Source organism: Pyrgilauda ruficollis, unplaced genomic scaffold (genome assembly GCF_017590135.1).
Source record: "Pyrgilauda ruficollis isolate IOZ18807 unplaced genomic scaffold, ASM1759013v1 scaffold33, whole genome shotgun sequence".
Taxonomy (NCBI): Eukaryota; Metazoa; Chordata; class Aves; order Passeriformes; family Passeridae; genus Pyrgilauda; species Pyrgilauda ruficollis.
Window position 1 is genome coordinate 3,941,630 of NW_024524711.1, and position 21,178 is coordinate 3,962,807.

Genomic DNA, 21,178 nt, shown 5'->3' on the forward strand with positions numbered 1-21,178 from the left:
ATCCTCTGCTCAGCCCCTGTAATGCCTCAGGTCCTCCCTGACCTTTCCCCAGTTTGACAGGGTCACTTTCACACTGGTGGCCCCAGACTGGTCACTGGTGGCCCGTGGTCACTGTGCTGCCCTTGGGCTCTCGGTCTCCTTGTGTCATCACAGAGTGATGATCAGTGACCTCCCTTATGGGGTCTGGGGGTTGTATGTGCCTACAGGTGCCTGTAAAGGTGGGTGAGCACTGAGAATGCCTGGGAAGCCCAGAGCAGCAGTGGTTCCACAGCCAGAGCTGTGGCTCAGCCTGCAGCAGCAGAGATGTGCTCTTGCAGCAGCCCCCACTGGGTAGCAGCTCGGGCTTTCCAGTGCACCACCCCTTTGGACGGTGGTTTAAAGCGCAGGAAAACTCTGCTCCAATCCAGAGATGTGATCGTCCTTCTTACAGCTGTTTATGTGTTTATTAATGTATCTCTAGGGCTGGTTCTTCATGATAAAAACCTTGATCTGGGTTTTACTCTTTTTTATACAAGGACAAATTAATTTCATTTATCTTGCACTGTGTAGCCCAGTCTGTCCTGAGAGTAGCTGGGAGCATACATGGCTGCCAGGTTGCCACAGATGAACCTGTGAGACAATGCCTTCCATGGATGCAAAGAACCATCATTACACACACTTAGCACAGCACCTGCCCCTGGGCTGTCCTTGTGTGCATCTGAGTCAGAAGTGGTTTTGTTCTGTAGAGTCCTTTAGGAAGAGTAAGAAAATCAAATCTGTGAAGTGCTGCGGCCCCAGCCCATCCTGGGCATGGAGTCAGAGCTGTACAAAAAGGAAGAGAGAAGCATCATTGTCATTTTCAAAAGCTGTAGTTTTTGTTCAGCGAGAGGGTGGCATACAAAAAAAAAATCCCAAATCTATGGGAATTTTCAGCTCTTGCGAGACACAAACTGATCTGAAATTCAGAGTATCCCAGCAGTGTGCTTACCTCTTGTACTTCTCTAGAAACAGTTTTCACAGTTTTTCAGTTTAATCTTTTTAGTCCCACACAGACATATCGAGCTAATAATACTTCATTTTATGGACAGAAATTGTGTTCTTGTGTAGTCTATCCTGGTGGCTAAATTCAGCTACATTTCCATTCTTCTCCAGGGATCTGTGTGTAATAGCAGCGAGTTTCTCAGTGTCCTCAGGAGTCACCCCAATGGTTTGTGCTCTCCTGGGAAAGCTGATCCAGCTCTTCTATGAGTAAATACATTGCCATGAGATACAGAGAGGACACTTGGGTCTTCTCTGTCTCATCTCAGGAGAATAACAGTGTTCTCTGTGGTGTGTTTAGAGATCTATCCCAGTGATCACTTCTGGCTGCTCTTAACATTTATTTCAGTTTAGAAATTTTATGGTATTTTATGGTATTGGTATTTTATGGTATTGGTATTTTATGAAGTTGTTCCGATTTTTTTCAGCTGTAAAATGCAAACTGTCATTCCTGAGCTAAGAGTGGAATAAGAAAAGTAGTGAATGACTGTTTATTGGTGATAGTAACTTTAGAAGTTAAAGGCCTGTTCATAGGATCAGCAGAAATGTCAACAAGGGATGTTCCTGTTTTCTTGGCTGCTATGTGTGACTGCAGTGAGTTATGTTGGCTGTAGCCCACTTGGATGACACTGCAGTTCACAGCTTGAAGAAGCCAAGTGCTCATAAATAGGCTAAATTTACAGGTGATTTAACAACTCCAGTTTATAAACCAGAAAAGTGTCTCTTTTCAGGAGACAAGTATTTTGTAGTAAATGTTCTAATGGAGTGAAATCCCATTCTAGGATTGTGCTAGGAAGCTCTGCCTCATTTTTGGAATGCTTTTCTGGATCAGTTGTTTTCCCATGTCTTGGACATGGAAAATAGTTTGATGTTTAAACCACCTGGAAAGAATTAGATTCCTGTGGCTGCTTGGGCAATTGGTGAGCCAGAGCTGAAAGAGAATAGTTTAACAAATTAGACCAGATGAATCCATGTCTGAACACAAGTAGGGGCTCTCATAGTTGCTTCAAAGCTTTGCAGCTTTTCATATTCATTAGACCCATAAAGAGAAAGTCGGTTTTGCCCTCACCTAACACAGGGCTAGCATCCCATGGAAGCATTGCCTGCCCTGAGAGGATCTGATGTCCCGGTGTCTGGATTCCCCACCAGTAGCTATCTCGCCATTTACTCCCACCATTGAAGTATTAAAAAAAACTCTTTCAGATTTAGAGTCATCAAAGAAGCTAATTCAAATGATTAATTATAGTCATAAATGGATTTTTTTGTTGGCTAATTTCACGTGATCAGTTATAGTCATAAATTTTTGTGATTCAGACTTTTTAAGTTCAGCCGCCAACATGCAGTCTGACAGGTAAATACCCTTCAGATGCATGTGTAGCTCTTACTATATGTTTAGAAATGCCTGATGTGTTCAGGTACATGACACAATCACCAGGCTGCACATGAGTGTGTGAGGCTGTGTTTAAGGCTGGCTCAGTGCAGTGCTGTGGGACCCTCGGGAGCAGTGTGGCTCTGCTTGGAGCGTGGCAGCACTGCCAGAGCTCCCTGGGCACTGCTTGGAGTGTGGCAGTACTGCCAGGGCTCCCTGGGCACTGCTTGGAGTGTGGCAGTACTGCCAGGGCTCCCTGTGCACTGCTTGGAGTGTGGCAGCACCGCCAGGGCTCCCTGTGCACTGCTTGGAGCGTGGCAGCACTGCCAGGGCTCCCTGGGCACTGCTTGGAGCAGCGTGGCAGCACCGCCAGGGCTCCCTGTGCACTGCTTGGAGTGTGGCAGCACCGCCAGGGCTCCCCAGGGGCTGCAGGGAGGGGCTGTACTCCAGCCCCCTGTATTTCCTTCCTTCATTCCCCCTGGATGGGCAGCAGTGCCTGGGGGTGGGCACACTCCAGTCCCAGACCTGCACAGGGCTGCATGTAGGGCTGGACGTGGGTAGGACGTGGGCAGGACGTGGGGCTGGATGTGGAGCTGGATGTGGGCAGGACGTGGGGCAGGATGTGGGGCTGGATGTGGGGCTGGACATGGGGCAGGACGTGGGGCTGGACGTGGGGCTGGACGTGGGGCTGGACATGGGGCAGGACGTGGGGCTGGATGTGGGGCTCTCTGCAGAGCCTGGCTTGGTGCCGCTGCTGCTCTGCAGGAGTGATGTCCCCAGGTGAGTGGCTGCTCCTCAGTCTCAGATCCCGTCACAGGCCTCGAGCTTTGGGTGTGAGTTGCCTCTGGTTCCTGGATAGCTGTGGTGTTGTGCTGACACCTCACGATGGAAAGCTTATTCTGCAGTACCCATGACTGTGTCTGTTACGTTGTAGGCGTTTGAGCTAGCGACTGGAGATTACTTGTTTGAGCCACACTCTGGTGAAGACTATTCCAGGGATGAAGGTATGACTCTTTTGAGGTATTGTAAGAGTTTTTTCATATTTTCATACACCTTCTCTTAAATTTCTAGTGAGCTTACAGTGGAGTTTAAGTTTTGTATTTGAGTAGAACTGTTCATACACATTGTTTTCAGAATATAAATATGATTTTTTTTCTTTTTAGTTTTAAGTTCCACCACTAGCAGTGGGTGGGCAAAAACACCCTTCTGCAGATATTCATCTACTTAACAACTGCCTGAAGGAATTAAACTGCCCTTCTTGTAAGATTGCATATGTGTGGAAACCTGATTGAAAATAACAACATTTTAGTTTAGAAAAGAAACGACAAATTTGAACTTTATTCTATTATTCTCTTTACAAGAGTGACACTGGAATAATGTTTATATTGTGTATTTTTATTTGTATTAGGCAATTACTAATTATTTTTTTTAAATCAGAGTTAACTCCTGCTTCCATCTGTATACCTGTCCATTTTCATGCTTGTTTGCTTGTAAATGCTCTTTGCAGTGGTAATGGGCATCATTCATTGTTCCTAAATGCTACTAATGATGCCAGAGCTCTGCTGATCCTGGAAACCTCTGCATGGATTTGCTGCAAACATTGTTGATTTGAAACTATTTCTGATTTTTTACTAATTCCAGTTTCTTTCCTCTTCTTTTTTATCCCATCCTTTCCCTGCCCCTTCCACTCCCGTATCCTTTTTTTCTCTCCCTCATAGACCACATAGCACACATCATAGAGCTGCTAGGCAATATCCCAAGGCACTTTGCTCTATCTGGAAAATATTCTCGGGAATTCTTCAATCGCAGAGGTAGTACCTCTTCTTTTTGAAAGGTGCCGTGATGCAGACAGAAGTGGAATTGCTGTTGCTGGTTGTATCATGTCCCAGCGAGGAGCATTTCCTGAAATCACACAACAAAATTATCATTTGAAAAGCAAAATTCCCAGGAATCTCTGACAACGTTTTTTTTTACCCAAATGTTCTGAAGAATAACTATTGGTACATTTTAAATTACATGGCAAAACTTGTGTTTGAAAAGCAAAATTCCCAGGGATCTCTGACAACTTTTTTTTTACCCAGATATTCTGAAGAATAACTATTGGTACATTTTAAATTACATGGCAAAACTTGTTTGTGGCAGCTGACACTCACTGTTTTGAGAAGGAAGTTTTGCTGAAAGCATCTTTCCAAAGTAGCCACTGAGTGAGCAGTGTGCACGTGTGTTTTTTACCAGGATCAATCTATTTCTGTCTGTACCGGGCCAGTGTTAGTGTGTGCATGCAATGTACTGATTAAACTGTTGTATGTTTCTGTTTTGCTGGCAATGTTCTCCAATGCAGACCACATAGCATTGATCATTGAACTGCTGGGAAAAATCCCTCGAAAATACGCTATGTTGGGGAAATATTCCAAGGAGTTTTTCACCAAAAAAGGTAACGGTATTTATGCAACACTAATTTAAAGCATAATACTATCCAAAAGGAGAATATGTTCATTTACGGGTACTGAAGAAATAGATCCATTTAAATGGAGAGCACTTACTAAAGAAGATCTGTGATGTAAACTTGGCTTTCTGGGAAAAGCCCAAATTTGAGGTGTTCATTTCAGTATTTCATTTAAAATTCATTTGGGGATGTGCTCAGCAAAGTGTGGATGTTAACAAGTGTCTGTGTGAATCTGTTGTCTAATGTTCCTGTAAGTGTGAGCACTCAAGTGATGCATAGCTTGTAACGTGGTGAAAAATCATCTGTCAGCAGCTTTGGATCCTAGCTAGTGGTCCAGCAGGGGCTACTGGTGAGGAATGACACAGGCAGCAAGGGAATACCTGGGCAGTGGACACGGAGCTGAGTGTGGCTGCCCGTGTCACAGCCAGGGAGCAGGCACAGCAGATGGAACTTGGCCCAGGCTGCTCTTTAAGGCAGGGTTTTGACTAGTGAGGGAAAGGGGTGATGCCTCAGGTGTGTTCCATCCCTCGGCTATGAGACAGCCCGTGCTGTGTGGAGGGACAGGGCCTGTCAGGAGCATCCAGGGCTGTCAGCCACAGCTGGGGAGGGCACTGTGCTGCTGACAGAGCTGGGGCTTGCCCTGCCTGTGGCTGCAGGGAGGTGTCAGTGGCTGGGGGCTGAGCTGGCAGCTCTGGAGCTCGGGATTGTGAATCACAACCAGTGATTCACCCTCCCATGCCCTCCCAGCAGGGCCTCCTGCTCTGTGCTGGATATTCCTGCTACAGCAGGGACTCCCTGTGCCTCCATGTCCCTAAGGGGGATGCTGATGGCGTTGCAGTGCAGAGAAGGGATGATCTAGGAGGGAGCAGCTTTGGGGGAGGCTGAAATGCCTGGGGCTTTTGAGTGTGGAGTAAGGTTTATGTAATCAGGAAGTCAGTGGATAAGCTGAAGACAGAGCTGGTGTTTGCCAGCACTCACCATGTCAGAGCTGGGGGAAAGGCACTGAAATTTGCAGAGGATGGCTTTAAAACAAGTGCTTCCCTGCACAGCAGGCAGCGGGCTTCAGGAGCTGGCTGCCTCAGCAGGCAGAGAGAGGGCCTGTGTCAGCGGGCTTCAGACAGTCTCTGGTAACTGAGGTGTACAAACTCGAGTTCCACAGGTCTGGAAATGCATAAAGCAGTAAGAGGGCTGGGCACAAGATACCCTGCAGCACCTCCAGACAAACCAAAACCACTACAGAGCTGCTGGAGCGTATCTCACATTCCTACTTTCCACCTTACAGCAGACAGGTCGGCATTTTCTAATGATGTGATAGAACTGTGAAATGACCTAGCAGTTACTCAGGCACTGCAGTGTTGGCAGTGCACAGGAGAGGGCAGTTGGTAAAATTCCCGTGGTGTGGAGGGTCTCTGGTGCTTCCATGAGCATCTTCAGCCGCAGAGCGTCACTGTTGTCCTCTGGGGCCTGAACATCAGTGACATTCCTCAGAGGCACTGGGGTGCCTCTTACATCCTCAGGGTGGGATTTAAGGTAGGCTTGAAGGCTTGGTTTATCAACCACACAACATGTAAGTGCAAGTTTGCTGTGGAAGATTAAATAGACTTGGATTCCACCTGTTTCTGCTTAAATCACAGAATCTCAAATGCAGGACAAAGGAGTAACAAACCAAGCTGCCTTTTCAGATCATACCAATTATTCTGCTGTTGCAGGCTGGGGAAGCTGAAATGTTTTGTGGAACAAAACTGGAGGTGCCAAGTGTCCTGCTTCCTTGAGCATCTTTTCTTTGCATCAGGCACCCTTTTCCTTTTCCCTGGCCACCCCAGTACTGCCAGCCTCTGGTGTCCCCAGCTGGGATTTGTGTGTGGTGGACTGGCAGGGTGTGAGAGGTGGGCTTCAGAGTTGGCCAGAAAGATGCTGCAGTTTGTACTCATCTGCTTGTGGCTTGAGCACTGGAGATCAGAAGCCTCATGGTACAGGCCTGAGGCTCTTGGGAGAATTTCTTGCTGTGGTCTAAGGGTGGGCTTAGAAATCTTGCTGTTGAGCTCCTGTTTTGAAAACATCTTGGGTGAACATCAGTTTGAGTTTTGCACCTGTCCATGAGCAAGTTTGACCTCAGAGAGATGCTTTAAACATGAGTTGTGCTACTGAAGTCCCAGGCACAAAATGAAAGATGCTAGTAACTTAGAGTTTGGAGGATCAAGTCCTTTCTCAGTAATCACCTGAAGCAGTTTTAGACATTCAAATAGGAGGGTGCATTTAAAAGAGGAAAAGCATTTTTAAGTTACTTCTTATACTATAACACAAATGCTCACATATTTTTATAGAGTCTCATCTTGACTGAGCCCAGTAAAGGACTCCAGAGAGTCCATTTCTTCAGTGTCTTCAGTGTCTTCTTTTGACTATAAGAATTATTAATATGTTTTAAAACATAAAATCCTTTTATTATTCCTAGACCATGGTGCCTTCTATTTTTCTTCTGGTATTTGCTAGTCCTGTTTCCTTGTGGGCTAAACCTGTGCAAGAAGCTGGCCAGGTGCTGGCTTTGCCCTTTGGAAGCTGAACAATGAGAAGCACTCCCTGTGATGTCCTGGAAGGGAGGGAGGGCTCCCTCCACGCTCCTCGCTTCCACCCGCTGCACCACCAGTCCTTGAATTAGTTCTTGGGATCATGTCATAGATGTGTAGCAGCAGATTATATCCCATTGCTGCTTCCCCAGTTCTTCACATCATCCATGTCTTACTGTTCAATAATCCATCCTCCTCTTGCCTGGTGACACATCTTAGATTTGTCTTTGACAAATTTTATAGACTAGCTCTGGGGTTTTTTGTGTTACAGTCAGCAGAGACAGCTTTAAATAGCATTTTTCTCCTCTGGTCCTTCAGAAAATTTTTTTAGTAATTTCCTTCTGGCTTAACATGTCCTTTTTCAGAGGGATCATTGCTGCAGTTCTGACAACTCTGTTGTCCTCTGCAGATTATCTCCTGTGTGCTTCACTATCAAAAATCCAAATAAAGAGCTTCTCTGAGGAAGTTCTCAGTATTACATTTTTAGCATTCTTTGAAAATTCATGCCAATGCCCTGAATACAGATGGTGTCAGACTGCTGGGGCTTGTGCTTTTTAAATTTCTCCCTTAAATATAGGTACAGCATTGCTCTCCTCCAGCTACATGGTACAAACATCTTGAACTAGGTGAAAATATGTGTTGGCAGACACTTCCATTTCCTGTGCTCTTCTCATGCTTTAGATGGAAATGAGAAGGGCCCACATGAAAATTATTTCTGAGACTTTGTGTCCACTTAAGTGGTGTTAATTGTCTTTTACTTACCCTATTTTGTCTCCATAGCTAGCATCATGATCCTTACTGAAAACTGAAGCACTAGTTTAAGCGTGCCCCCCACAAAGATACTTTTTCCTGAATCCTGTCTTCTTAAGTGCTTTTACAATCTTCACAGGATTTCTTGTGGAAAACTTCAGCCATAGTGCTAAAAGAGTTTGTTCTTTAGCAGAAAAACTGCTGAGTATTGTGCTGGCCTCAGCATGGCATTCACAAAATGAGGAGTACTCAAACAGCAAGAACTCTCCTTCCACAGTGGCACAGGAGCCTCATCATGCAGTCTTACCTTATCAGATCTGAGAGGGGAAAGATGCTGGAAATGACAAAATGTGAGTGCAAGGATGAAGACAGTGCTGGATGGGAACAGGCAGTGGATGGGAACACACACCCACCCTCCCTCAGAGCTAAGCCTTATTTGGTACATGATTGCAGCAGCTCTTGCAATGAATGCTGGAGCTGGAGAAGCCATGGACGTGATTTTTTTTTCCTAGTAATTTTTTGCTTGCAGTCAGTAACAAGTAATTTTTCTATCACTTTTTGGCAGTAATTTGACTTCATGCATTCCTGTTACATAATTTACTACCTGTTCTTATAAGCAGTCACCAATACACTCTTTTGGAAACCTTCCAAAAGGTAAATTTTCAGCAGTTCAGTTTCAGGGTTGCACGAAGATTTAAAGGGCTGAGAGCGAGCCTGGAAATGAATGTGCTGCTCCAAGGTGTGCTGTCCTTCCTGCGGTGTGGGGCAGCTGTGGGCCCACAGCAGAGCCTCTCTGAGTCTGTGGGTACTGATGGGATGGATGTGCTTGCACTGAGTGTTCACACACAGCCCGGGCTCTGCTGGCCTTCCTTGCCGTGGGCAGCACTTCTCCAGTTCCTGTTTCTAGCCGGACTCTCCTGCAGCTTGTGGGTCATGGATTGTCTGCATGCTTGCTCTTGTGGGACTTGGTGACAGCAGCTGGAGAGCTGCTTTGTCAGGCCCTGCACTGTGCCTAGAACCTGCTGCTGAGGGCTGAGGCAGCAGAAACAGGGCCTGCTGAGCCTGTGGGGCTTTTCATCCATTGCATGGAGATGTTCAGCCCCTGGGGCAGTTGGATGGACATGGGTTACTTCTCCTGCCCTGGAACTTAGCCACAGGGACGTGCAGAAACTCTGGCCTGTGGGCTGGTGTCAGATGGCATTTTATGGGCAGTAGGTTACAGCCAGGGACAAGCACCACACTGACAAACCACTCGGCTTGCAGGTAGTGTGGCCTGGATGCCCCCATCCCAGGTGAAGTGAGCCTGTGAAGCCTCCAGTGTTGGGTGAGACCCCAGCACTCTCCTCAGTGCAGAAGCACCACAGGGGTTTCTCAAGTGCTTTTTGCAGTGTCCAGTGGAGACTGTGGCATGTACACATGGTCTAAATGGGTTGCATTAAGAGTTCAGAAATTCGGCAGAAAACAACTGCCCTTGTGTTTCAGCTGGTCCCCAGAGATCAGAGGGGCTGGGTGTGGCAGGGCTTAATTACTGATGAGAACAGATCAGGCAGTCTTAAGTCTGGTCACATTCAGTAAGAGCTTTCACATACACAGATTCATGGCTAGTGTAGTTTGTTGCAGCAAGAGGCCATAGATTCATTAGATTGTTGGTGATAAATGCACTGGATGTACAGAGTGTAAGTGCACTACACGCAGTGTTCCTGGCTGTGGTGTGACACAGTCAGAAGGCAGGTGTTACCAAAGAGATGTCCCTGCTCTGGGGAGGAGAGAGGAGCAAGCCCATTGACTTGTCTGCAAGGTGGGGTCCTGTTCTCATCCTCTCCAAGGAGGATGTCCCGTGTCAGATTCACACTTTCGGGAGAAGTGGGGGTGTGACTGTAGTGAAGTTCCCTTACTGCTGTTGTGAATGGTGAGAGGGCAGCCCCACCACATGTAAATGAGGGATACCGAGAGCCTGGATTGCAGAGGCTGTGGTACAAGGTGACACCTCAGTATCGCTCCCTCCTGATGGCAGCAGCGAGGGTCATTTGGCCTGACAGCTGCTCGTCCCTCTCGTGCCCACAGTAGTCCCTTTACCACGTACCTCATGGCACATCTCATGGCTTTGGGCCGCATTCCTACGCAGTGGAGGAGCAGGAACCTGAAGAGTCTTCCCCATCATGCCAGATTGACCCATGGACAGACCTGCATAGTGTTGCTGGTTTGAATGGCTGAACAGTTCTCACCTCCTTCCTTCTGGTCCTGGGACACGTTGCCAGTTTGGCAGAAGTCCTGCTCACACAGGACTTCTGTGGTAGAAGTCCTGCTCCCTCTTGAAAGGAACTCCAGTCCTGCAGCTGCTGCCACCATTTTTGTTGGTGATTGGATGAAAGAGTCCTGGGAGCAGCAGGTGCTTCCCTCTCAGGAAAGACTCAGACCAGGCTTTCTGGGAGAGTTTGCCTGGGAGATGGAGCAGAATCTCTGGAGCACCAAACTCTGCTTGGCTTGGTTAGGAATGAATCTGTGCTCTGCTGCATTGCTGGCAAATGCCACCTGGGCAGGCAAGGACCTGTGTTTTTGAAACCTCCGTCTTGGGATTGGAGCAGATATTGTGAAATTTGGGTTCCTTGGCTGATTGCAGGAGAGGCCTGCAGTGGTTTGGTCATGGTGGGAGCATGCGTGTGAACGAGTGCCTGTGTGCACAGGAGAGTGAAGACAGCAGGAAGCATCAGAGGAGTCCAGGTGTAAGGTACTGATGGCTGTAGAACAGTTTTTGGCTTGGACATGGAACGTACTCATCTCCTTTGAGGACCTCGAGCAAGCTTCGTGTGCACTGCCCTTCCTAAACAGTGACTCCCTGCCCGGTCAAGGTGCTGTGAATGCAGAATGGGAGAGAAACCAAACAGGGATTAGTCGCTGACATGAATACCAAGGTGTTTTTCTAATGCCATCAATATTTCTGTTTGCAGGAGAACTCCGACACATTACCAAGTTGAAACCTTGGAGTCTTTTTGATGTGCTTGTGGAGAAGTATGGTTGGCCTCACGAAGATGCTGCACAGTTTACAGATTTCCTGATCCCCATGCTAGAAATGGTCCCAGAAAAACGTGCTTCAGCTGGAGAATGCCTTAGGCATCCGTGGCTGAATTCTTAGCAGAATCTTCCAGCTGTTTAAAAAAAAAAAAAAAAAAGCCAGCAACCGCTTTCCAATGCGTTGGACCTAAATGGTGACTGTCACAAAATCTTTAGCAGGATCACACGTGAGCTGGCTTCAATCCTCAGACCTTTATTTTGCTTGAGGTACTGTTTGACATTTTGCTTTTTGTGCACTGTGTTCTTGGGGAAGGGTAGTCTTTTTGTCCTCAGCTAGTAGTTTACTCACCCACTTTCTTCAGAAAACACTTAACGTGTCTTTAAGCATTGTTTCTTGTGTTGTGTGACATTCAGATGTCAGATTTTTGAACAAAAGAAACTTCCCCCCCATGTGTTTTGGCAAGTTTTGTAACTATTTATGAAAAAAAAAAATATTTTAGCTGATGCATATTATATAATTTACGAGTGTAAGAAATTTATCAAGTCAGAACTGAGTTACGGCAAGGAATTGTACAATTTTATCTTCTGGCAAAGGGATGTCATTCTTGTATTATAGTGTATGTAAATGCACCCTGTAAATGTTTATTTCCATTTAAATATGGGACTGGGGACTCAATTTCAGAGTAAAGCGACTAAGTTTTAGAGAGCTTTATAGCAAACCAATTGCATGTAGTGGACTTTAAACTGCTTTAAGGAATTGTGTAAACTTTCTATTCTGTAGCAGTTCCTGTTCATTGGGTTTTAAACAAAGTGGCTCTGGTTTACAGGATTTCATTCCCCAAACAGCACTTTAAAGGAAGGCTAGACTTCTTTCTAATAAAGTATGCATTATCATTTAGCACTCCCTTTTAGAACTTTTGCCTATTTTAAGTGCTTTTAAGAAAAGAAAAATAGCAATTTCCCTTACAATGTGATAGTGAAGACATGGTACCATATGGTGTTGCCTTTTTATAAGCACTGTAAGTTGTACTATACCTTAAGAAAAAGAAAAAAAATTAAAAGTAGAGCATGAGAACCACTCTCTGTGTAGAATTACTGATCTTTTATAATAAAAGTGTGTGCTTGGCATCAGTTAAGGAAGGATATAGCTGCAGATATTTACAGTGCAGTGGGTGAAATAATCCAAGAAGCAAGATCATGCTCATTCCATTCATAGCTTTACATGTTTCTAAAACAAATTGCACTAGCTTTATTCTTTCCCATCCGTAGACATACGACTGCCCATTGTAAGTTGCACGCAACAATTATGTGTTTCCTAGGAAAAAAAGCTGCATAGGCTGAAGCTTATAGGCAATACAGATTTTAGAATGTACAGTACGGAGGTGTGTTTGGGCCTCTTTTAGAAGTCAGTGGGATGAATGTAAGCTTACTCCTGATCTTCATGTAACTACAGTGCCACTTTTTTCTTGACTTTGTCCATATAAAATTTATTCACATGCCTTTGCAATAACTAGATTGTGAGAAGATAGCCCCATGCTGTAACAATAACCAGTTGTTTGAGGTGCTTGCAGTTGTCTAATTAAAGTGTTTTGTTTTTTCAGACAGTGTTGCTGGTCATTGGAATCTTTGCCTAGCCACGACTCAGCTGTGGGGGTGCTGAGGGGTGGGCGGTGGGGGCTGGCCTGCCCTGGCCAGAGAAAGGCAGCTTCCCGTGTTCACTTATGGAGCACATCCCCTGGTGTCATCAGAGCAGCCCCACGGGCCCTGTGACAGGAGGGGCTGGGTGGGAGTGGTTTGCTGGGTGAAATGTGACCAAAAAAAAAAAGCGTCTTTCCTACCAGCAGTTCCGTAGCAAGTCCTGTAAACACGGGAACGATTGTCCTGTGCCGAGGGCCGGGGCAGCCGCTCCTCCAGGGAACTGCCGAGGCTCCGCAGTGCGAAACTCTGGGCCCAGAAGCTTGTCCAGGGCTGAGGCCCCCACGGCAGTTGGGTTTCAGAACCGTGTGCTTCACCCTCATCTGGAGCTGCTTCTAGTGGCTGCAAGGACAACGCTGCTCAGAAGGATGATGCCACAATGGACTCAGCTGGAGGTAAAAATCACATTCAGCTTCACACCCATGCCAGCTCTGTAGCGCCTGGTTGCTGCAACTGGTTACAAATGCCTTCTTGAATACACAGAAAATGCTGGCACTGGAATGAAGTGCCAGGGGCAGCCCAGGGCTGGCACAGCTCTGCCCTCTGCCCGGCCTTGGTGCTGCAGCAGCACTGGGGAGCCCTGCCCAGGCCTTGTCCTGTTCTGCTCCCCAGTGCAGCAGCTCCCTGTACTGCACTAAGTCCTTGCCAAGCACAGCTGGGTATTTAACATGCTCTTGTATTTGAAATGATTCTGTCACTTCCAGTGTGGAAGAGGGGCAGACAACCAGATCTGAATGCTGGGCTAGACAGGATGGTGCACATCAGAATCGGTGTCTGAGCAAGTGCACAGAGGGTGGGTTGGGTTTTTTGCAGTTTTTGATAGCCTCATGCTCTCCTACGCTACACATGCCAGTGTAAAATGTGAACTCCCATGTGTGTGCTGCAGAGCCAGCAGGTGTTCAGGGAAGCATTTCTAGTGTATGGTTTTAACTAGCAAGATTCTTCCATAGTTAGATGCAAATTCAATTTTCAAGTGACCCCCTTTTTTAACATGTTAAGAAGAATTACCACGTTATTTCAGTGGGTAGGAGCCAGGGTTCTCCTCTGGTCTGAGGTGGAGCCATTGAGCACAGTCCTGTGGGGTGAGCAGGACTGAGAGCAGCTCCTGCTGAGAGGGAAGCACGGCCTCACCCATGGCAGAGTAACTGCACTGATGAGCACAACAGCACCACCTCAGCTGCCACTTGCAGCAGCAGCAGCAGGAATAAATCCCTTTCCTTAGGAAAACCCCAAACTGCTACAGGGTTTGTAACATTCTGTACCCCATTACAGCACCACCCCCAGCAGGAAGGGACTGCAGCAGGCAGCTGCTTCCCTGCTCTGTAACCAGGGTCACCTCCAGCATAAGAACAGCCCTCAGTGCCCCTGCTGACCCTTGGTAAACTGAGCCAGGACTCTGCTGTGCTTGGGGTGATTATTCCTCAACCTCGGAAGGGAGCAGGGGAAAGAATCCCCTCCTCCTCCAGCCTGTTCCACATCTGTCTGTGCTACAGCAGTGAAGCCACAGCTGGAAACTGCGGAGAAGAGGCTCACAGGGAGCAGGGGAGATCAGAGACTTAAGGCCACTTTCCTGCTGATACAGCACCCTTTCAGGACAAGTAGGTAAAACTGACATAATTGTGATTTATTAACATGAATTAAAATGCCCAACCAGTGCTGCAATGTGACAGTATATTAAAAAAAATTAAAGATCATATACTGTACTACTTTCACAAAGATCACACTTTTTTTTGCAAAAGACTTATTATATACAATACTATATCAAATGAAAGAAGCTTTAAGCAACTTTACAAGCGAAAGAAATACAGTATTTACAGCACTTGTCCGAGACATTAGAAACAGTCTATACATTAAATTACAATTTCTGCAAATAACTGATGAAACAAAAAGCCATGTCCACACCAAAACTATAAAAATCTGTATTGCATTGTTTCCTATCTCTATGCACACAAAAAACTGTTGACAGAAAATGGAAAAAAAAATTGTTAGTGCCATCACTTAGCCTGTGTACTTATTTAATTACATATGTATAAAAGTAATATAGAAAACTTTCACTAAATGAATTTAACTGCAACAATAAAATTTTAAACATTATGCAGCATCAAACCTACTGCCAGAAAAAACAGCTGGAATGTCCACTTACAAAATAAAAAGAAATACCTAATACTGGCTTAACAGCACGTTTTCAGGAATTTTTAAAAAGCAAAAAATGGAAAGGATACAATGGAAGAGCACTGGTGTTTGCTTTTATACAAAGTATCATGTACAAGCTTTAAAAAGTACCTTGAATAGGTACATATTAAATATACACAGTTTATATTACAGAACATTTTAAAAATGTTTATAACTAAAGGGATCTGTTTTAATGCCACCCTGACCCATGGTAATTGTTCTGAAAGGTGGGTGGCACCTGTGCTCTGTGAATGGGGATCTGTCCTGGCACCGGCGAGGCCTGCTGCTGCCCTTGCACTCCGTGGGGAAGGGTCACGGAGCCGGGGTGAGGGCAGAACCCGGAAGCAGTAGGTGTTGCAATACTGTTTGGTCCTTGAGGTTGGATGTGAGGACCCTGGCCAGGGAGTGGGCAGTGAGGTCCTGTGCCAGCAGGCTGATGTTGAGGTCCAGGTCCTAACGTTGTGTGATGCGGGGCTTGCGAGGAATAGGAGGAGACGCTTGTGTGAGCATTGGAAGGGAAATGGGGGGGTCCTTGATGAGATGGGTGGTGCAACCCTTGTGCTGATGAGGGGTGGTGCCCCGAGCCGATAACGTTGGAGGGAGGGGGCGGCGGCGGAGGCGGTGCCGCGTTTACAACGTGCTGGTGTTGTGCTTGCAAACCTTGGTGTCCCGTGGAAGGATGGGGAGGTTGGTGGTGGGGGAGAGGACCTGGTGGTGGAGGTGGTGGTGGCAAATGGTGACCAGCAGCTTGAGAATGAATGTGTGATCCAGGAGCCACTGCCATGGCATGAACTGGACCGACAACATGTGCTACAGAGTGCTGCTGATGAGTACTTTGCTGCTGGACAAGGTGGGGTCCTGGAGCAGGTGGTGGTGGAGGAGGAGGAGGAGCAGCAGATGCCGATGCCTGGTGATGAATACTGGGGTTCTGAGAGGACAAAAAATGCCCTGCAGCTACGTGGTGTCCTGGCACCGTTTGCTGCCCCGCAGTGCCAGGAAGTGCTTGATTTGGTCCAGATGAAAACACAGTCTGTTGGGGTATGCTGCCCTTCAGCTGGCTGTAGCTCTGGAAGTTTCCAGAGGGCTGCTGGCTTTGATAGTAAGTGGAAGAAGGGGGTGGAGGGGGTGGGGGAGGTGGCGCACTGCTGTTCAAATTTTGTTGGTTAAACTGGCTGTAGGAAGCTGAAGATTGTCCTGATGTTGTCTGAGTGAAGAGGGGGCCGCTAGCCTGCGCCTGGTTACTGGGCTGGAGGGTCGGTGCCGCCGGGTAGAAGTTCCTGTGTGTTTCCCTCTGGGGCGTTCCAACTTGAGGTGACTGAGGATGGTGAGGTCTGTATGGAGATCCCAGCTGCTGTGAGTGAGGCTTTGGTGAAAGGTAACCGTGCTGCACAGGCGCGTGAGGGGTAGAAGACTTGGGGGGATTTTCTACGTGGGGCGAAGGGGGGCAATGCAGCTTCAAAGGTGCGGAAGGCAACTTCTGTGAATGTGAAAGTTGCTCAGCAGAGCTGCGCAGATGAGACTGAGATGGATGATTTTTTGAAAGTGCTTGGACGTTGTTTGTCGGCTGTTTCTGCTGCAGCTCAGATTTTGGATGATTCGCACATTCAGTCTCAGGTGCATTAGCTGCAGTTTCCCAGTGCGAATCTGGTTTTGTGGGTGTTTTCCCAAGTGGCTGTGCTGAAACTACAGGACTCGGTGAAGAGGGCTGGAATGGAAAGAAAGGCAGTCAGTGCTCAATGTTCAAAATACTCAACCATGCATGCAATAAACAAAAAATAACATCTCAGAATACTCTCCTCAGACTGTGAAAAGAAGTGCTGAGGTGCAGAATATACATTTGGTGTGAGAAAAATATCAGTAAGAGTAAGCTTGAGAAGGTACTATTTTTATCAAGTATATATCAATAACTCTTCCAAGTCAAAGACTACTAAAGTGTATTTTAAAGTTGTAACAGAAATATGATCCATTAGGTCAAAGTCTGAATCCATTCTTTGTTAGAAGTTTTAGAGTTCTGAATCTGAAAGAAGTAATTCCAGAAAAGACCACTTACAGGAATAAGGCAGTTTTTAGAGTGACATAATGTTTTAAAGCTGGGGTAGTGAAAGTAAACATACTAAACAGGACAACCTGAAACACTCCAATACTCAACGTCCTTCTCCATATTATCAGAGCCCTGACTGTCAACAATGCCAAACCCTTGCAGAGCAAGAGCAAGCTCCTGTTAAGGGTAAGTCACATCACTGCTATTGGTTCTGAGTGCCAGTTCTTCAGCATTCACACCTCACAACAGCACAGATACAATCTCTTCTCTCATCCATAAACATGTGCACCTACTGAAAGCACAGCATATAAACCCACTTTTTAGCGTATACAGACAAATATTCTCGCAAATGTCTACCTATGTTAAATTACTGCACAGACAGATGAACATGTGTGTATGTCACCAAAGCAGTAAATCCTACAATTAACATTTTTAAAGGTAAATCAGAGATGGATGGAGCTATTCCTATGCATATTGTGCAAACACCTTGCATTACCTTGCTTGCTTTTGATGGACTCTTGCAAGTCCTTTGTGAAGTATCTGGGGACGGACATTCAGAAGTTGGCTCTGGATTTTCAGAATCAGGCTCTACAGAAATAAAGCAAAGATAAATATCAAAGTGGGAAAATCAAATTTTTTGCAGAAATCACTAAGCACTTTTTATTTTACTTTAAAAGATCTATTAAAGCTGTTGTTAGACCATTGAATATGTCAAGTGTCATACAAGGTCATCTGCTTACTGACCTTCTGTAATTTCAGTGAAAGAAGGGACCTTAAGCTGCAACTGGGAAATGAGATTTGAATGAGATGGAGACTGAACATGAGACGGTGAGCATGGCCTACAAGGTGATTCTCCCCCTACAGATGAAGCAGACCCAAACACAATATTAGAATTAATGCAGATTACCACGGGGGAACTGGTTAGACTTATGTATCTTCAAAACAATAAATCAACTCACCACTGTCCTTGTCTTTCCTATGATCACTGAGAAGTAAAGCTCTCTGATAACTTCGTTCTCTCACTTGTTCCACAGAGGTTGATGCAGTCCTGCAAGAGAAGGCCATTTTAAATTTAAGAGGATATACTCCCATGATCCAAATTTAGGACAATGTATATGCAAATACACAGTCAGAGAAAGTCTACAGTGTTGGCTGCAACCAAATGACTGGTTGTGCATAGGGAATATTATTACTTAAGTGGTTTGTATCTATTTTCTCCCACTTTAAATACAGTAATTTCCTGCAACCATGTTACATTTAAAAACTGGCATTTCCTCTTATTAAAGAAGTATCTGTAGATCTATGAGTTCTTCTTTGTCTAAACTGAAAAGTAAAAAAAAATAAAAGGTCACAGTTACTGGTTCATGGTCTCAATTTGCAGAAAACTGTCTTATTCCAGAACCAGAACCAGTCATCTTTTTTATTGTTAAGAATCTGCTCTTTAATAGCAGATGCACAGCTGGAAATTGTGTACCACTACAAATCTCTCTGTTTAAGCTTCTAAACTTGAATTGCCAGATAGTGGGTATGCAGTGACAGTCACATCTCTCTTGAAATCCATTACATCTCTCAATCACAGCCTGACCAAGAACACCGTAAGTGACAATGCTCCACAAAACTGTTTTCCTTTCTGGCAAGGATGTATGGCATCACTTCACAGTACTGCTGCACTGCAAGTTTTGGTGCTGCTCTGCAGCGTTACTGCAAAATCTAAGTAGTAAATTCTTCCTGTTTAGCCTGTTTCCACAATTTAGGGCAGTAGCTTTTGCACAGTGAACTTAACAGACACTTTTCAGTGGAACACTGAAGACTGCACTTATGTTCTCCCATCAACTGGCTTGAAAATTTTCTTTTCTGGAGTATTTGAGTGGAAGGATGTTCAACTCCTGAGCCCATGGTTCATCCTCACTACAGTTAGGCCATCACTACAGTATGAAGAACATCAGGAGGATTTGTTCTGCACTGCTAATGTTTTGGAGACAGTCTCACCACAGCTGACCATCTATTTTAAAGCTATCAAAACTCAGTGAAAAATTTGTGCAGTGTTTTACACAGACTGAAGTCACTGTATCTTCTCCCCATCCACAATCCACCTCTCCTCAGGAACTGGGATTGTTTGGAGTATCTGGCATGGCACACACTGCCCATATGGTCTGCAAACAAGGGAAGCACTGTGCAAACACCAACAGTGCTGTGTCACCACATGCTCCCACCTGAGCAGGAGCTGCTGGCCAGGCTGCATTCAGCCCTGCACAGGGCAATTAAGCAACAGCAAACATCCCAAACACGTTCCAGCCACGACTGAAAACCAGACCTCCTCAGGTCTTCCAGAAGCCTTTGCTAATCAGCATAGATTTTTCTCCTGTTGCACCTTATGCCCTACAGTACTTTTGGAAAGGTTTTGAGAATAAACAAGAAAAATTCTCTTCATCTCACAGACAAAGCAGTAGAAGGACACAAATGCTCAAACCAATACCTATTTTGCCATTAGAAGATCAAAAAGCAGAATTGAAATAATTTAATAAACATCCTCTGGGTAATTCTTCATGTAATCAAATGATTATGAGGTGTCTGCTGTATTTCTGAGATAAAAGGTAAGACAACTCTTCACTAAGCTGGAAGAAGAGCTTCCAGTCAGTAATGTGCAACAGCAGCCTTAATGAAAAACAGATTTCAAATACCAAAGGCTTCGATTCATATAAATAATTCTTCCAAACTTAAATCCTGTAGTTTTGTGGCTTACCACTGAACTTCTGGTTCACTCTTCTCACTGGAGGAAGATTCCTTTACTGCACAGTTGTTGCCAGTGTCTTCTGGAGCTGCATTATAAACAGTAGCTGGCAGTGGTAAAGGCAGGCTTGCAGTGGTATCAGTTTGCTCCCCATTTTCACCACTGTTGTTATACCCATCACTAGCACCATTATTACTACTTGTACTTCCTGCACCAGCAGCATGAGGAGATACAGTAACCAGGGGGAAGCTGTCTGTCTTTGAGCCACTTTTTCGAGCTTCCCGCTGCCTCTTACGGTATTCTAACAAGGACACCTAAGGAGGAAAAACAACCCACAAACAATCATTAGAAAGGAAGTTTTACCCATTTTGTTTCTCACAGTTTCTATGAAATGCACTGTATTTCAGTAACACGTACCATGTAATTGGTTCAAAAAAAAGGACAGAAATTAATTGAAGATATTTCACCACAGCTGCAGTGGAATTTACAAAGTACTGAGCTACTACCAACTGTACAGGTGATATTAAAAAAATGCTTCTGCCAAGAAAAGCATTATGTGTTCTGCCTCAGAGAAGAAGCAGATGACACACATCAGCAAAAGGTCCACTGCTGAAGTCTTTCTGTTGGCTGTACAGTTTCTCCTGGAACTGCAGAATTTTACTATTACACTGATCTAGCAAAGCTAATTTCAAGAGATGTCACATCCAGGTCTCAGACTGACTCCCTTGCATGAGAACCCACTACCCTTCTGCTTCATATATCAAAGGATTCACTAAGCTTTTCATGCCTTTTTTTAACAACCTGAATTTGCAACTTACTTTTCCCAGTTTATTTTGAATTTCTCTTTACTGCCCTTTAAGACAGACTGATTAAGAATATATTTTTAAGCTAACTCTCTTACTAAAAATAATGACATGTGGTTCTTATTTCATGTATTATGTATATAAAACCACTACACTGAAGTTCCACATAACAGAAACCAGTTTTGGTGGTTACTAAATTGCCTTCAGTGAAAAAAATACATGCTCAAATATTTTCACCATGAATCTTCAGGATCTGAAGTAGAAAGCTGAAATACTGACCTTCAGACCTACAGTAACTACAGTAGTTTGGTAAAAATTATATTCAATATCTCTAAATTTTCTTCTAGTTATCAACATCCTGCTCTGAACTATACAGAATCCAAACCAACAAACTAAAGTACAATAATTAAAAAAAAAAATGTTTAACTGGCTTAATCCTCAATAAAACTGGACATCCATTTCTACACAGAGAACAAAACCAAAGCAACTGCTGTTTCCTAAGGGGTTTTGTTTGTTTGCTTTCAAACAGATCTATTAAGAGACCCATCCATATGTCAGGGTAAAAACAGTGAAAAAAA

The 21,178-nt window shown here is 45.1% G+C and overlaps 2 protein-coding genes across 16 annotated transcripts in view; one reads left to right on the forward strand and one right to left on the reverse strand.

Moving 5' to 3' along the window:
- SRPK2 (SRSF protein kinase 2) overlaps nucleotides 1-12,762 on the forward strand; it is a 128,563-nt gene extending 115,801 nt beyond the window's left edge. For 2 of the 6 annotated variants that reach the window (XM_041474672.1, XM_041474674.1), the window contains 3 exons: nucleotides 3,321-3,390; nucleotides 4,105-4,197; nucleotides 11,095-12,762. In XM_041474672.1, the coding sequence (XP_041330606.1) occupies nucleotides 3,321-3,390; nucleotides 4,105-4,197; nucleotides 11,095-11,279 (348 nt within the window). In that variant the 3' untranslated portion in view covers nucleotides 11,280-12,762. Of the gene's footprint in view, nucleotides 1-3,320; nucleotides 3,391-3,549; nucleotides 3,647-4,104; nucleotides 4,198-4,727; nucleotides 4,821-11,094 lie in introns of those variants that run through there. The other 4 variants (XR_005955724.1, XM_041474677.1, XM_041474673.1 and 1 more) reach the window with 4 other exon arrangements.
- Nucleotides 12,763-14,456: 1,694 nt separating this feature from the next.
- Nucleotides 14,457-21,178, reverse strand: part of KMT2E (lysine methyltransferase 2E (inactive)) — a 58,230-nt gene continuing 51,508 nt past the window's right edge. For 9 of the 10 annotated variants that reach the window (XM_041474668.1, XM_041474667.1, XM_041474664.1 and 6 more), the window contains 5 exons: nucleotides 19,810-20,111; nucleotides 18,026-18,114; nucleotides 17,811-17,924; nucleotides 17,563-17,654; nucleotides 14,457-16,730 (listed from right to left, as the gene is read on the reverse strand). In XM_041474668.1, the coding sequence (XP_041330602.1) occupies nucleotides 15,216-16,730; nucleotides 17,563-17,654; nucleotides 17,811-17,924; nucleotides 18,026-18,114; nucleotides 19,810-20,111 (2,112 nt within the window). In that variant the 3' untranslated portion in view covers nucleotides 14,457-15,215. The remainder of the gene's footprint in view (nucleotides 16,731-17,562; nucleotides 17,655-17,810; nucleotides 17,925-18,025; nucleotides 18,115-19,809; nucleotides 20,112-21,178) is intronic. The other variant, XM_041474669.1, reaches the window with a different exon arrangement.